The following is an 18,047-nucleotide window of genomic DNA, read 5'->3' as shown; positions in this document are numbered from 1 at the left end:
ATCGGCTCCATATTACTAGGAAGCATCTCTGCTATAACATTACAGCGCATCTGGCCATGTCCCTTTGCTGCACGGGGTGTTTGCTTGTAGCCTGAAGGGTTTATGACATCATTAACCCGGATGTATTTTTTTTTAGTCCCCAAACTTCGTTTGCTGTAGGCTTTGCTAAGCTAACTCTGTAAAAGCCAATGTCTCACTTTGTATTGAACTTTGAGCGTTTTACATTCAGAGATGTTTATAGTCGCAAAGCTTCATTACACATCAACTAAAGTTTAAAATATGATATTGTAGTGGACCACCCCTTTAAAACAACCAAAATAATCTGCTAATGGGGTGAGTAAAATAATCTTATTTTAAACTAAAAACATTTTGCTTATCCAATTGGCAGCATATTTTCATTGTTTTAAGGGAAAACACGCTTAATTTTGACTTGTATTTCTAAAAAAAAAAAAAGAATTTTTTACTTGTCTAAAAATGCTTCTTGGCTTTAGCATTTTGATATATTTGGACTAGAAATTAGATAAAAACTCTGAGAAAAACTATTTTTTGCACTGTATGTATACATTTGTAATTCTAATAAATAAAACACAGACAGACAGACAGATGGACATACGGATAGATAGACATGGATGGATGGATGGATGGATAGGTAGGTAGATAGATAGATAGATAGATAGATAGATAGATAGATAGATAGATAGATAGATAGATAGATAGGTAGATAGGTAGATAGGCAGTTTATAGTAGGTATGTTAGGTGAAGTCAACAGATGTTGCTCTGTATGCATTGGATTATTAATGACCAAATCAATTTCTCTAAATGTGCTATACTATACTATGTACTATACTGTGTTGAGTACTATATATTTTTTTATTGAATACTACATTTTTTGTCCTGAGCATTTTCCTGGCCTTCCGTTTTACTAGACAGAATTAAAGCAACAATTTTTGTTATCTCTATTAATTGAAAGTGTTTGCTCTTTTGTGGTACTGACTGTATTCAATAAATAGTGATCATTTTTTAAAGCTGCATCATTGATTTTCTTTTCTAGGAGGTGATACCAGTGGAAACTTTGCTTTGAGTGTTACCGGTGTTTTACGGGTGAAGAAAGATCTGGATCGGGAAGAAATCCCAGTGTACTCCATCATTGTTAAAGCTTCAAGTAACCGCAACTGGACTCCTCCAAAAGGTCAGAGGTCACAGCGGGCTCAGGTGCTCGACCCTAGCCGTGACCCCACATTACAGGAGGTGAGAATCTTCCTGGAGGACATCAATGATCAGTCTCCAAGATTCACAAAGCTGGAGTACACTACAGGTAATCAGGCCTGGATGTCATACTGTCTTCAAGAATTAATCAATCAATCTGTCTGTCTGTCTGTCCGTCCGTCCATATACCCACCCACCCAAACCTCCCACCATATGTATATATATATATATATATATATATATATATATATATATATAATCAAATTTAATAAATCTTCAAATAATTAAAACAAAAACTTATTATGAAAAATAGCATAAATAATTATTAAGCTTAAATGGACGTTAAAGATTGATCGAATTAAGCTCACTGGCCACTTTTTTAGGTACACCTGTCCAACTGCTTGTTATTGCAAATTTCTAATCAGCCAATCACATGGCAGCAACTCAATGCATTTAGGCATGTAGACATGGTCAAGACGATCTGCTGCAGTTCAAACCGAGCATCAGAATGGGGAAGAAAGGTGATTTAAGTGACTTTGAACGTGGCATGGTTGTTGGTGCCAGACGGGCTGGTCTGAGTATTTCATAAACTGCTAATCTACTGGGTTGTTCACGTACAACCACATCTAGGATCTACAGAGAATGGTCTGAAAAAGAGAAAATATCCAGTGAGCGGCAGTTCTGTGGGCGCAAATGCCTTTTGATCCCAGAGGTCAGAGGAGAATGGCCAGACTGGTTCCAGCTGAAGGAAAGGCAACAGTGACTCAAATAACCACTCGTTACAACCGAGGTATGCAGAAGAGATGCAGAAGAGCATCTTTGAACACACAACACGTCTAACCTTGAGGCAGATGGACTACGGCAGGAGAAGACCACACCAGGTGTAACGATTTAGGCTGGTGGTGGTGGTGTAATGATGTGGAAAATATTTTCTTGGCACACTTTGGGCCCATTAGTACCAATTGAGCATCATGTCAACGCCAAAGCCTACCTGAGTATTGTTGCTGACCATGTCCATCCTTTTATGATCACAGTGTACCCATCTACTGATGGCTACTTCCAGCAGGATAACGCACCATGTCATACAGCATGAATCATCTCACACTGGTTTCGTAAACATCACAATGAGTTCACTGTACTCAAATGGCCTCCATAGTCGCCAGAACTCAATCCAATAGAGCAGCTTTGGAATGTGGTGGAATGGGAGATTCACATCATGGATGTGCAATTTTCCAGTACCTTGTTGAATCTATGCCATGAAGGATTAAAGCAGTTCTGAAGGCAAAAGGGGGTCCAACCCGGTACTAGTAATTACTAATGTGTACCTAATAAAATGTATATGGGAGAAATTAAGAGACCACTGAATAAAAAAAAATAGAGGAAGAAATCGCATTTGTCAGAAGAAATGCATTACTAAAAATCCTTTATTTTTAATTATTTATATTTATTTAAATTATTTATTTTCTTAATTTATTAATTATAGAAATAATTAATTGTTTAAAGATTTTATTTTATTTTTCTATTTTTGTTAAGCCATAAGAAAACCACTGTGGATATGTGTGAATTTACCAGCCTGTTTTACTTCCTGTCAGGTGTTGCTGCAGATGCTAAAGTGGGCTCTGATCTGATCCGGGTTCAGGCAATTGACAATGACATTGGCAACAACAGTCTCGTTCTCTATCACATTCTGTCCATCCGCTACATCAAACTGCACTCCAATGACTCGGAAGAAATGGGAAACGTCTTCATCATTGGTCTGTATTGTCTGCTCTCTCACTGATCAGGGTATTTGAATTTCATGTCCTAATGACTTTTCATCTCTTTCCAGGGGAGACTGATGGAATAATCCGCACGTTTGACCTCTTCATGGCTTATGCTCCGGGTTATTTTATTGTGGAGGTATTGGCGAGAGATCTGGCAGGACACAGTGACGTGGCTCTGGTGAGCATTTACATTCTGAGAGACGACCAGCGGGTCAAAATCGTCATCAATGAGATCCCAGAGAGAGTCCGGCTCTTTCAGGAGGAGTTCATAAACCTGCTGTCCAACATCACAGGAGCCATAGTCAACACTGATGATGTGCAGGTACATATATGTGTGTGTGGGTGTGTATTGATTATTGTCATGACAAATATTATAGTTGACCTGTGTGCACAAATGAACCCTTCTCTTGTGATGCAAATGAGTGAATGGGATGTTTCATTCTTTTAGTTCCATGTGGATAAAAAAGGAAGAGTGAACTTCGCTCAAACCGATGTGCTGATTCATGTGGTCAACAAGCAGACCAACCGTATTCTGGATGTGGAGAAGTAAGGGTTATATTTCAAACATGACCTGTATAAGATTGCGTGTACTTCCAAGCATGTGTGTGAATATGATATAATATAATATATTATAATATAATAAGTGCAGTCAATCAATTAAAAAAATTTACTAATTAATCACACTTTTTTTTATTAATCACGATTAATCACATTTAAAAGACTGAAACTTGTAATTTTGGCTATTCAAATGTAAAATTAATGTAAATGCAAGATAAAAACTATTTAAATTCAAAATATAATTGTTTATTAGAATGTTTGTTTAACTTGTAACACAGATTTCTTCATGTAAACAACACACCCACAATAAACCATCAAGATCGTGGCTTGACAGCCATATTTATTACAGAAATTAAAACACAGGCATGTTAATGCCATTTGAATTTCAAAACAATCAATGCCAATATAGAAAAAAATGATTTCCAGGTTGGATTCCAAGTGGACTGCAAAAAAATGCCAAAATACAGGCATTGCAGATGTGGAAAATGGAAAATTGTATTAACAATAAAGAATTAAATACAAACAATTGTACTTATTGTAAAGTTGTATTGCTGTGAGTTCAGAAAATTAATTATAAAGTAGAAACAATTTAGCTTAGTCCTCCTTTACATTCAACCAGTTGCTGAAACAGTCCAGTCTGTTGACATTATTCGGGGGACAATGTGGACCTTTTCTGTTGAATAATGTGAGCTGAGAATGCAATGCAATCTCACGGCAATTCGTAACTTTTTGATTCAGTGGCTACGGACAACGACGTTTAGGCAGGTTTGTTGCTAAGAAACGCGCACACACAGACACACAGCCTGGTAATGCGACAATAATTGTTTTATTCTGAAACTTGTCTTCAAAACGTGCTTCCTTGGTCTATATTTCTTTGCATGTTGAACACACGTCGGCCACAAAAGGAAAAAAAAAACTGCAACTGCGTTAATTTTTTTTAATGCGTTAAATATTTCAAATTAATCGCATGCGTTGACACTAATTTTGACAGCACTAAATATAATAAAATATAATATAATATAATATAATATAATATAATATAATATAATATAATATAATATAATATAATGTAATGTAATATAATATAATATAATATAATATAATATAATATAAAGTAATATAATATAATATAATATAATATAATATAATATAATATAATATAATATAATATAATATAATATAATATAATATAATATAATATTATTCTACACGAACACATATTCCCCTCTCAGTTTTCCAAAGAATATGCTCTGTAGGTGAATTGAATAAGCTAAATTTGTTGTTGTTTCCCAGTGCTGGGTTACAGCCGGAAGGGCATCCGCTGTGTAAAACAAATGCTGGATAAGTTGGTGGTTCATGTAGTATGTCGTTGGTGGAGTATTATATGTATTTTTGAACTTGTTTGAGTGAACAATTCAATGATGCATTCAAAATAGTTTGAAAGAATGATTTATATTTATTTCAGGTTATCCGTGGGGTCTTAATAAGTCTTAAAATGTAATGTAGTCTAAAAAAATCTAAATTTTAGATCTTAAAAAGTCTTAAAATCATCACTGAAATATGTTGTGGTAGGTCTTAAATCGTTTTAAACGGGACTTTCTTATGTACAGGTAAAGCTACTCAATCGGGCCAACACTCATCCAATCACTATCTTCCCATTTCAATAAAGGTTTTACAAAAAGATTATTTATTAACTAGTAATAACTTTATATTTATAAACATATGGTTTAATTATCTTCTGTACAATAACACTAGTTATTAATGTTTTTTTAATGTTTTAACTGGGCCATTAGAAAAACTTCTGAGCGTTTAGGCTTATGTGAATCTGAAATTTCATTCATAATGGTGTTAAAAAGGTCTTAAAAACTTGACTAGATAAAACTTGTAGAAACCCTGTTATTTATCTATGATTGGCTTAATCCAGCACAAAACCACACTAAGGGACCTACCATTCACCCAGCGCAATAAGGCACAAGACGCGTTTGGCGTGATTTGTTGCTATTTTCAGACCAGCGCTTAAACGTTGTTTAAATAGCAAATCCATTTGTGCCATTTTGTGGACTCATGGGTGTGCTGGTCTAAAATTGAGGTGTGTTAAAGCACATTATTGGTGCATTGCTATTTTGAGGAACTGAAATGCCGCACCATTGACCAACTGAAAGCTGGTCTAAAGTCCAGAACAGAGCCCATTAGTTATGCGCCTATAAGGGTCCAAACACTTACACATTGCTTAATACACACAGGATGTACACAAATATCTTTACATATGAAAAAAATTTAAGGATTAAAATGATTTATTAAAAATTATTATTTTCTACATAAATATAAAATCCTCTACCTCCATGCCTTCATGTCGGGAGCTTTTTTCAGTTTATTCATGATAATTTGCATTTATCATGTTATTATTATTAGCAGTAATATTTATTATATGCATCTTTATATTTGTTTCAATAAAACAAGTTTAGATTTGTCCACCTGTCGGGTTTTAGACCACATGAGGCAGAAAAATAGGACGTGTGTTTGGAAATAACTCAGTTTTTTTGCTACACTTCGTTATTATTGTTTGTTCATTCGTTAGCTGGAAATTAAAACAAATCTTTGCACTTAACAAACGAAATTAAATAAGTAGGCTAATGGTTGTCTTCAGTGGAGTAAGTTTCCACTGTTTCGTTATCCACATAAAGTAAAGGAGTAAAGTGTTAAAGTAAAGAGAAAGTAAAGAGGCCGAATGGAGGAGGTCCGTTCTTTATCCTCGTGCTGCAGTTGGTCTGTTTAACTGTTTTCTCGCTAGTGAAGTGTTCAGTTTTTCCTCTTACAAATTCCACCATGTAAATAGCAAATGCACCATGGTGCAACGCAACTGACTCTTAAAGGGAATGGCAGATGAGACTCTGATTGGTTTAATGCATGTTATACATCCATAACTCATTAAGAGAATAAGCACAACCCTGTTAGACCATGTGCGAGGGTGCAGAGCGTATTTTTCCGTCCTTAAAATAGCAAAAGTGGATTTGGACACGCTCTTAATGCTTTTGCGCCATGCACTTTAGACTATGCGCTTAGATTGTAGAGCCCAAAGTATTAATTGTAATTATCAAATCCCCAAAAACATTTGTTTGTCAAACCTTATCACCTCTAATTATTTAATAATTAAAACTTTATTAGACAAAAAAAATTATATACTTTTATAGGTTTTCCTAGTTGAAGAACCATGCTTATACAGTGATGATTTGTTGAGTTTGAATGGTGTTAACCAGTCTCATTTACTTAATTGGTTTTCAGGGTGATTCAGATGATCGATGAGAACAAGGAGCAGTTGAGGAATCTGTTTCGAAACTACAACATTCTGGATGTCCAGCCTGCTGTAACTGCACGCGCACCTGATGACCTCACCACATTACAGGTGCGTGTGTGTCTATATGCTGCTGTATGTGCTATAGTATAGACCGTTTCAATGTGAATTGGCCCATGAACATTTCCTGCTTGTTATCAAACTATTTGATAACTGTAACAAGAGGCAAATCAATCATAACTTAATGTTAAGACAGCTGTCATAACATTATTTAACAATATGTGGCCCTTTTTGGATTCACGGAAGGTGTAGAAATGAAAAATGTAAAACATGAAATATGCTGGGACCATTGTTTTTGTTTACATCCCTCAATATGGTCTATATCAATAATTCATTCTATACACAGGGTTCCCGCTTCTTGAAAGTACTTAATAGTACTTGAATTTCAGACATTTGGAAAGGCTTGGAAACTACTTAAAAACAAACACAGTTCTTTGAAAGTACGTTAATTAAATTTGAAATGTGCATGTTTGTTGTATTATCATGTTTTTTATTTGTAGATTTTTTCATTTATTTTAATATGTAAAGCCTAACCAGTGATGAGGGCTGCAAATAAGCTTTATGCTATATGCCCCATGTACATCGTTTGTCTTTGTATAACAATAACAAGTGTGTTGTCGCTGTTAAATAAACAAACATATACATTTTAAAAATTACATTTGTTTATGGTTGTAAAATAAAACCATTATTTATTTATTTTTTTAAATTCATTTATTTATATTCATTTTTTTATTCATTTATTTATTTTTATTTATTTATTAAATTTTAAAGAGACTAAGCCGAAAAGTTTTTCATTTATTTACTTTTATTTTTTATTTTTATTTATTTATATTTATTTATTTATTTATTTATTTATTCTTAATTTTTTCTTTTCTTTTAATTAATTAATTTATTTATTATTTTTTATTTATTTATTAATTTATACAATTTTAAAGGGACTGAGCTGAAAAGAAAATTAATGAATGAGCAATTAAATTTTTTTCATTTATTATTTTGTATATATTTATTTATTTTTATTTATTCATTTATTTATTTTTATGTATTTATTTATATTTATATATATATATATATATATATATATATATTTTTTTTTTTTTTTTTTTTTTTTTTTTTTTAATTATTATTTACATATCCATTTATTAAATTTTAAAGGGACTAAGCTAAAGGGACTTAATTTAATAAATATTTTTTTTTAATTATTTATACTCAATTGTCAAAAACAGAAGGAAAGAAATGAAACTCTTAACTTAAATATTTTGAAATAACACTACAATAACACAGATATTTTATCAATATTTCAGAAACTGCATTTGAACATTACCAGTATTGAATTCAACTAATTTCAATAAAGTACATAAAACATGACTTTTTAAAATGGTCAAACATTTAGAATTTTTATTTTTAACATAAATATTGAGTGTAATTGAAATGTTAAGTACAGTAAAGACTTTCATTGGGTTACATATGCTGGGTTGCTTGGTTTTAAAATGAATGGTGCTTTAAAAAGTCCTTGAATCTGCTGTTGATGAAAGTGTGGGAACCCTGTAAACAGCATAAACATGTGTTTGTGTGTTTCAGATGGCCATTATCATCCTAGCAGTTTTACTGTTTCTTGCTGCCATGTTGTTTATCCTGATGAACTGGTATTACCGCACAGTGTGAGTACTTTTGAACAGATCCGGACATTATATTTTATATGAACCATTAATAAACAGATTCATGTATATCAAATCATTGACTTTCCACTTGTTTCAAACCTCGCCTCAGTTTCTTTTTTCACAAAAGGTGATAGTTTGAAGAATGTTGGCAACTAGTGGCTTCCATAGTATTTTTTTTTTCTCCTTTTACGGAAATCTATAAATAATAATCTTCAAAATATCTTCTGTGATCAACAGTAAAAAGAAACTCATAAAGATTTTAATCTACTGTCAAACAATCTTTCATTTTTGGGTGAACTTTTTTAATCTTTAATTTTTAAAGGGAAAGGAATAGATTGTTTTATAACATTAGATTCAGCTGTCATGTTCACTCACTTCCTGTTAAATACAAAGGTTTGTTTGCGAGCATCTCATTTTATTTACATTTTATTTTTAACAGGCATAAAAGGAAGCTGAAGGCAGTAGTTGCCGGCTCCACAGGTAAGCTGCTGGGACTGTCCCATCATTCTGATTGGAGGAAGCAAATACTGATCCTTTGAAAGTAGAGCTGACATGGTTTTATGTTGTTACAGTAACAGTGCGTTTGGTCTTTCTCTGTTTATCTGCAGGAAATCAAGGCTTGATGGATATTCTGGATATGCCCAACACTAACAAGTACACGTTTGAAGGGTGAGAGAGCCATACAGTGGTGTCACATAGGTTTACATTTACTCTAGGGTTGGGTTGATAGAAGATCCTCCACCCCACCCCCGGCACAGCAGCAACCCGCTTAAGAAAAATCCATCCTTAGGCCCTGTTTACACTAATACGTCTAAAATGGCATTATAGAGCGAAAACTATCTACGTCCACGCTGGCGTTTCATTTAGCATTTCTGAAAAGATCTCCATCCACACTATACTGCTGAAAATGCACATCACGTGACCACACACACACTCTGGCATGTGCTGCAGCATATGCGCAGGTCTGAGCTCCAGGCAGCCAGTGGGTGCTTTGAGCACAAAACCCCAGAGAGCAGAGCATGTCAAACAGTTTATCAAGGATGTACCGCTAGATCTCGTCTCACTATAGTTGTAAAACGTGATATTTAATTAATCTTGTCTCTATCTAACGACTCTTCGGTCTTTTGAATCTATCAGGTAACGTCACAGTATCAGTACACTGCTTCAATCTTTCGCTTTTACGCTTGTACTTAGTCATTTTAGCGAAAACCTCAGATACTGTTGGTTGGTTCCTGTTGGTTGTTGGTTTGTTGGCGCCATTATAACGACACAGATCACTCTGCCTATTCATGCCAGAGTCTCGCGGAAAAAGTGATTGACAGGAGGTAATTTGTGTGTAATTTATCTTAATTTATTCATGATTTGGTTATGGGTAAAAAAAAAGACCATTTGGGTCAGGTAGTTGAAACGGTAGGCTACAAATAATTAATTCGTTATGAATTAATTAGTTATTCATAAATAATTAATTCACTGCCACCTACGATGACGATGTCATCGTCCATCGTGACATCGTGCCAAATTGGTCGACATTGCACAACCCTAATTTACACTACATTTAGTCATTTAGCAGACGCTTCTGTCCAAAGTGACTTACAATTGGCGAGGCATTCAGTGATTTAGCAAGAAAGACAATACACACAATAAGTGCTAATTATACAAAGCAACTGTTAGTGCCCAGAGAATTAAGTGCTAGAGTGTTTTATAGAGGGAGAAAAGTGTTTCTACAGGTGGTTTTTTAAATCCACTCACCTGTGAGAAGCACACTTCAGAAATGCACATTTTCAGATATGAAGTGATTGTAAGAAAGTGTCTGGTGCAAGGGTGGGTTAAAGTCTCAGAGATGAAAGAGTGTTTTCTGCAGGTGGTTTGTCAAGCCCGCTCACCTGCATGAGGCACAGTCAGAATTGCATAATGTTTTAAGGTTGAAATTATTTTACACATGTGAAAACATTCATCTATGTTTAGTATGATTGTGCTTATCTATAATAGACTAAATGCTGTTTAATTGTATCACAATGATTATCTGTCACTCTATGCATTTATAGAGCAAATCCAGTGTGGCTGGACCCGTTCTGCAGGAATCTGGAGTTAGCAGCCCAGGCTGAGCATGAGGATGACCTTCCTGAAGACCTGAGTGACATCGCAGACCTCTGGAACAGCCCGGCTCGAACACATGTAATACACACACTCGGAATCATATCTTGTCATGCATCTGTAGATTCCTAAAATGACTCCTTCACTTTATTCGAACTAAAATTTTATTAAAGAATAAACTTTATATGAAACGAAAACATTTATTAAATTGAAATTTTTACCCTGATCCTGATCCAGGCCTTGATTTCTCCACTGACAATCCAACATAGAAAAATATTGCTTGCAAAAAATGTCACCTTCTCTTGTTATGCATTTGTAAAATTGCTGAAGTGACTCCTTCACCTTATTTTTATTTTTGTATAATTTAAAGAATAAACTTTACACTCACCGGCCACTTTATTAGGTACACCTGTCCAACTGCTCTATAACGCAAATTTTTAAACACCCAATCACATGGCAGCAATTCAATGCATTTAGGCATGTAGAGCATCAGAATGGGGAGGAAATAGGGTGGGCTACAGCAGCAGAAGACCACACCGGGTGCCACTTCTGTCAGCTAAGAAAAAGAATCTGAGGCTACAATTCGCACAGGCTCAACAAACTTGGACAATAGAAGATTGGAAAAACGTTGTCTGGTCTGATGAGTCTCGATTTCTGCTGCGACTTTCAGATGGTAGGGTCAAAATTTGTCATCAACAATATGAAAGCATGGATCCATGTTGCCTTGTATCAATGGTTCAGGCTGGTGGTGGTGGTGTAATGGCGTGGGCAGGGGCGGGCTTAACCAATAAGCGAGGTAAGCAGCCGCTTAGGGCCCTAGGAAATTAGGGGACCCCAAATACTGCCAAAAAGCCTTTTTTAATCATATTGCTCTTTTATAAATTTTCTATCATATGTTGTAAAATCTGTCTATAACCATTAAGATTTTAACGTTATTCTTTTCAAAACCAGGGGCCCCCACGAATAGCCTATATGGAAAGCTCCTACCATACTGCACATGCAAATATTAAAATCTTATCACAAATATGGCTAATTAACTGTACAAAGTTTGTGAACTTTATTTTTATTTGTGAATTTATTGTATTTTAAGAAGATAAAGGTTCCACTTAAAATATATTTTAACATGCAGTTAAAAAAAAAACATGGAGAGAAAGAGAATTTCTAGAGTTTCAATACCTGGAATTGCTTAGGGCCCTCAAATCACTAAGTTCGCCCCTGGGTGTGGGGGATATTTTCATGGCACACTTTGGGCCCATTAGTACCAATTGAGCATCTTGTCAAAGCCACAGCCTACCTGAGTATTGTTGCTGACCATGTCCATCCCTTTATGACCACAGTGTACCCATCTTCTGATGGCTACTTCTGATGTCATAAAGCGTGAACCATCTCAGACTGGTTTCTTGAACATGACAATGAGTTTACAGTACTCAAATGGCCTCCACAGTCACCAGAGCTTAATCCACCTTTGAGATGTGATGGAACGGGAGATTGCATCATATATGTGCAGCTGACAAATCTGCAGCTACTGCGTGATGCTTCCACGACAATATGGACAAACATCTCTTAAGATAATTTCCAGTACCTTGTTGAATCTATGCCATGAAGGATTAAGTCAGTTCTGAAGGCAAAAGAGTGTACTAGTACTAGTGCCCTATTAGTACGGTACTAGTAAGGTGTACCTAATAAAGTGGCCGGTGAGTGTTTCTTAAAATAGTAAATAAAATATTTAAAATGCATTAAAATTTTGTCTGTATATTATTAACACCCATACACAAATATTAATTTAATTTTATTTAAAAATGTAATGACTATGTGAAGGTCACATTAAAATGTCTTGCGAACTAAAGTAAGTCTGTAGTTTATTTTGACTGTGGACTTAAATATTTCATAAAATTCTAACTTTAAAATTATAAATTATTAGAAAATGATCATATATTAGATTTAAATTTTTACCCTGATCCTGATCCAGGCCTTGATTTCTTCACTGACAACCCAACATAAAAATATTGATTGTAAAAAAATGTGATCTTCTCTATTTATGCATTTGTAGATTGCTAAAGTTTTCACTTTATAGGGTACTAAACATGTATCTTTACTTTTAAAGGGTACATTTGGACGGGAGCCTCAGGCCACTAAACCAGAAGATGACCGATATCTACGAGCTGCTATTCAGGAGTATGACAACATTGCCAAACTAGGGCAAATCATGAGAGAAGGGCCCATCAAGGTGAGAACATTCACAGCAGATCTGACATCTACTGGCTGGAATAGAAACAACACTCTTCATTATTCACTTGCCAACAATGGTTTTAGAGAAAAAAGGATTATCATACACTAAATGGGTAATGATCACACACTGCAAGAGTTCTATCTACTGCGCATGACTTTATTCTTCACACTGGAGAGAATTGTTGTCTGAAAAAAAAATCCCAGCATAGGTTATGGGATTTTTATCATTGAATCTATAATTTTGTAAACCAGGGAATAGAAATGTATTCAAGCCTTAAAGGGATAGTTCACCATCATAATCTACTCACTCTTCACTTGTTCTAAACCTGCTTGAGTTTCTTCATTCTTTAAACACAAATGAAGATATTTTGAGAAAAAAAACCCTGGAAACCTGTAACATTGACTTCCATAGTATTTCATTTTTTTCCTACTATGGAAGTCAATGGTTACAGGTTTTCAACTTTCTTCAAAATATTTTATTTTGTGTTTAACAGACTAAAGAAAGTCATGACTGTTTGGATCCGCTTGAGGGAGAGTAAATAGTGAGTAAACTTTTGGGTAAACGATTCCTTTAACTCAACTGATTGATGTTTTTAAGCTAGGAGAACAAACAGACTGACAAACCAAATGAATTTTTTTGATATCAACCAACACGAACAAGCAAAAAAACATCAAGCTTTACACATTTACAACAAGCTGACGCAAACATAAACTTATTTCAAATGTATTTTCAGATCAGCCATTAGGGGCCATTCATACAGAATGCATCTTTCCATGCTACTTTTCCATTGCTTTGCTATGTAAACATACGCATGATGAACATGTGACCATTATGCTTTTATTATGCTTTTTTTTAAGAGTTTTGACATGCAGCCCACTCACTAATATCAATTTCAAAACTGTGGACCTATCAGAAGGTCTTGGAGGCCGAACAAGAATAGCAAGCTTCTGTTTACTGTAACAAGTTGGCATGGCATATTTTTAAAACCATTCCTAAGTGTATTTTAGACTCAAAGACAAGTTCTGTGTGAATGACCTCCTTTCGTTTGTTAGCTTATCCAAAACTAGACTTGTTTTAGGACCGTACAGTAAGGTCATGTTCTTAGTGAGATTAAGAATCAGAATCATGTTAAGCGATTCAGTTCATAAGGTGCCACATGACCAATGCTGCCATCCAATCAGGGCTCGCTGCTCAATGTGGTTTTGGATGACTACCTGAGACTCAAAAAGCTGTTTGCCGCTCGCCTGGTCACCAAGTCAACCAGCCAGGGTGACCGCTCATCAGTCACAGAGGTGGGCGATGTACCGGAGTGCTGTGTTTGCTCTTCCTCTACACTCCTCTTCCTCACTGCTGGCTGACTGCACTGCACTTCACTGTCCTATCAGTAGAGAGTCCTGTGACAATTCTGAAGTTGCACAGCTCTTCACGGCTTCACAGATGTGTTTGCTGCTTTCTTCTAAACTGCTGTGAAATTGTGAGATTTTGTGTTTCTGATCTTTATTTTTCTCTTTTTTCTTCTCTATAATCTTTTCATTCATTTATTCATTTATTGTATCCATACTGTCATCTGTTATTCTGTCTATCCTTCATTCTGTCCACCCCAAACACATCCATTTATATATTCATGCATGTCAATTCTTAATCTATGATTACAACTATTCATGATTCCATTCAAACGCTGTACATCCATTTATAACTGTACCCGCACTTCCTCCTATTCATGCATATTGCATAAATCCATCCATATTTCTTTCCTTCTGTCATCCCTTCTTGCATTCATTAATCTATCCATGCATCTGTCAATCCAAAATGCAATGCATCCATCTCTGATTATGGCTTTAATTCCATCTGACAATGCTTTAATTCATCACTTCATCCATTCTGTCCTCTTACTGTGCCTCCATTAATCCTTTATTCCACCCATAATGCATCCATCTATATATTTACCAATTTGTAATTCCATGCTTCAATCTATAATTTCATGTGTCCATTTTTATATCTTAACATTCATGCATTCCCAATCATTCCTTCTATCCAACCATTATGCAATCCATAAATTTATTCATCATCCATTAACCAACTTGCTAATCAATGTTCTTCTATATATGTCCATCTATCTATAATATATCTATAAATTCACCCCACTATGAATACATTTATTGCTCCATCATTGTATCCATCTCCCCTTCCGTCCCCCAAAAACAACCATCTATCAATCTATGATTACATCCATCTTTAATTCTGTTCTAATTTGAATGCATGCCGTTCATCACTCCACCATTGCCTTCATGCATCACTCATTGCTTCTATCCACTCATTGTGGATGTATCTACCAATCCATAAATTCATTCTATGATCCATTAATTAACCAATCAATGTCCAATAATCTATAACACCATATATCCATAATTTAATTTATGCATGAATTTATTGCTTCATCGTTGCGTCCATCTATTATTGTATCCATCACTTCTTCCATCCACAAATCATGCAACCAATCTATTATTTCACATCTATCTTCAATTCTATTCTAACTTTAATGCATGCATTTATCTCTCCATCATTACATCCATTCATCACTCATTCCTTCCATCCACCCATTATGCATTTCTCTACCAATCTATGAACTCATTCAATCATCCACTAATTAACCAACTTGCTAATCAATGTATATGTATGTTATACCATCTTTCCCTTCATATCCACCCATTCATCATTGTGTCCATCTCTCCTTCCATCCACCAATCAATCCATCATTCTATTATTTCATTCATCCATATTTCCATCAACCACAAATCCATCCTATCCACCTATTATTGCATCATCTTCAATTCTGTTCTAACTTTAATGCATGCGTTCATCACTCTTTCCATCTATCCACCCATTATGCATTTCTCTACCAATCCATAAACTCATTCAATCATCTATTAATTAACCAACTCGCTAATCAATGTCCATTTATGCATTTATTTATAATATTTCCATAATTTATGCATGCATTTATTGCTCCATTGTTGCATCCATCCATTTATTATTGTATCCATCACTCCTTTGATTCACCTATCATGCAACCAATCTGTTATTTCACTTACTCATATTTCCATCAACCAAAAAAAACATCCTATCCATCTACGATTGCATCAATCTTCAATTCTATTCTAACTTTAATGCATGCGTTCATCACTCGTTCCGTTTATCCACCCATTATGCATTTCTCTACCAATCCATCAACTCATTCAATCATCCATTAACTAACCAACTCTCTAATCAATGTCCATTTATACCATATATATCCATTCATATCCACTCATTCATCATTGTGTCCATCTCTCCTTCCATCCACCAATCATGCAACCAATCTATTATTTCACTCATCCATATTTCCGTCCACCAAAAACCACCCTATCCACCTATGATTGCATCCATCTTCAATTCTGTTCTAACTTTAATGCATTCGTTGATCATTACATCCCTTCATTCATCCATCGTGTCCATATCTCCTTCTATCCACCTATCATGAAACTAATTATTTCGCTTTCCCATATTTCCATCAACCAAAAATCCATCCTATCCACCTATTATTGCATCCATCTTTAATTCTATTCTAACTTTAATGCATGCGTTCATCACTCTTTCTGTCTGTCCACCCATTATGCATTTCTCTACCAATCTATGAACTCATTTAATCATCCACTAATTAACCAACTCGCTAATCAATGGACATTTATGTTATATCATCTATCCATTCATATCCACCCATTCATCATTGTGTCCATCTCTCCTTCCATCAACTAATCAATCCACCAATCTATCATTTCACTCATCCATATTTCCATCAACCACAAATCCATCCTATCCACCTATTATTGCATCATCTCCATGTCCATATATACCATATATCCATTCATATCCACTCATTCATCATTGTCCATCTCTCCTTCCATCCACCAATCATGTAACCAATCTATTATTTCACTCATCCATATTTCCGTCAACCAAAAACCACCCTATCCACCTATGATTGCATCCATCTTCAATTCTGTTCTAACTTTAATGCATTTGTTGATCATTACATCCCTTCATTCATCTATCCATCGTGTCCGTATCTCCTTCTATCCACTCATCATGAAACCAATTATTTCGCTTTCACATATTTCCATCAACCAAAAAACTACTATGATTGCATCCATCTTCAATTCTGCTCTAACTTTAATGCATGCATTGATCATTACATCGTTCATCCATCCATGTTCTCCACTCTCAGCTGATTCAGAGTGACCTGGATGAGGATGATGAAGAGCGCATCGGCGGTCGGGGAACTCTTCGTTTCAAGCACAAGCTCCCAATAGAGCTCAGGGGACCTGACGGGGTACACGCGGTCCACGGCAGCACGGGCACACTGTTAACCTCTGACCTCAACAGCCTGCCCGAAGATGACCAGCGGGCTCTGGCTCGTTCCCTCGAAGCCTTGCATGCCGACGGCGGCCTGTACGCCGAACGCAACGCCCGAACAGAGTCCGCCAAATCAACACCGTTACACAGAAACAAAGGCAGCGACACCCTATCTGAAAGTCCGTTAGAGATCACAGAGTTATGACTAGCCGAGGCCTCGCTGGTCTGAGAACACTACAGCGTGCACGTCACTCCTGGCTCTCGCTTTTTTAATCCTAAACTCTTTCCTGGTTCAGGTTTGTGAGCGCCAGGCTGTGAGGGAAGTGTGTAGGTGTGTGTGTGTGTGGACTCTGAATGCCTCAAATCAAGGGCAGCTCATCATGTCAGGGCTATTTCATGAGACTTTTACCACACACACTCAATCTACACAGAGGAACCGATGCACTCTCAGACCAGTGGAAGGCCGAATATGGACACTAGGTTTTTGTTTTAGTTTAGTCATATTTGAATGGGGCACAAGGAATTAATGAGGTTATATGTGTGTGTGTGTGTGTGTGTTTGAACGGCGTTTGAGAGCATATCTCTAGGGCTTTTCACACTTGTACAATGGAGGAATTATGGAACAGGGTTTAGCGCTGTATATTGCAGTGCCTGAGGCATGTAGTGTGAATCAATGCAGAACTAGAAGGTGCAGTTCAACAACCAAACAAACTTAAATGAATCATTCTGCTATTTATTGGCTGCGTCTGAAATCGCCAAGTAGTAGGAATTGACATTTTGAATTTGAATTTACC

The 18,047-nt window shown here is 35.7% G+C and overlaps 1 protein-coding gene across 1 annotated transcript in view; it reads left to right on the top strand.

The window, feature by feature from the left end:
* The window catches only part of cdh23 (cadherin-related 23), a 475,220-nt gene extending 457,714 nt beyond the window's left edge, over window positions 1–17,506 (top strand). Inside the window, exons 53-64 of the mRNA XM_056471434.1 lie at window positions 1,052–1,315; window positions 2,799–2,960; window positions 3,035–3,291; window positions 3,418–3,515; window positions 6,810–6,930; window positions 8,458–8,537; window positions 8,977–9,017; window positions 9,146–9,206; window positions 10,583–10,712; window positions 12,736–12,858; window positions 14,043–14,153; window positions 17,126–17,506. Of these exons, the coding sequence (XP_056327409.1) occupies window positions 1,052–1,315; window positions 2,799–2,960; window positions 3,035–3,291; window positions 3,418–3,515; window positions 6,810–6,930; window positions 8,458–8,537; window positions 8,977–9,017; window positions 9,146–9,206; window positions 10,583–10,712; window positions 12,736–12,858; window positions 14,043–14,153; window positions 17,126–17,458 (1,781 nt within the window). The 3' untranslated portion in view covers window positions 17,459–17,506. The remainder of the gene's footprint in view (window positions 1–1,051; window positions 1,316–2,798; window positions 2,961–3,034; window positions 3,292–3,417; window positions 3,516–6,809; window positions 6,931–8,457; window positions 8,538–8,976; window positions 9,018–9,145; window positions 9,207–10,582; window positions 10,713–12,735; window positions 12,859–14,042; window positions 14,154–17,125) is intronic.
* Window positions 17,507–18,047: the final 541 nt, after the last annotated feature.

Source organism: Danio aesculapii, chromosome 13 (assembly GCF_903798145.1).
Source record: "Danio aesculapii chromosome 13, fDanAes4.1, whole genome shotgun sequence".
Taxonomy (NCBI): domain Eukaryota; kingdom Metazoa; phylum Chordata; class Actinopteri; order Cypriniformes; family Danionidae; genus Danio; species Danio aesculapii.
The sequence above is the reverse complement of the archived record's forward strand: the minus strand, read 5'-3'. Positions and strand labels throughout refer to the sequence as shown.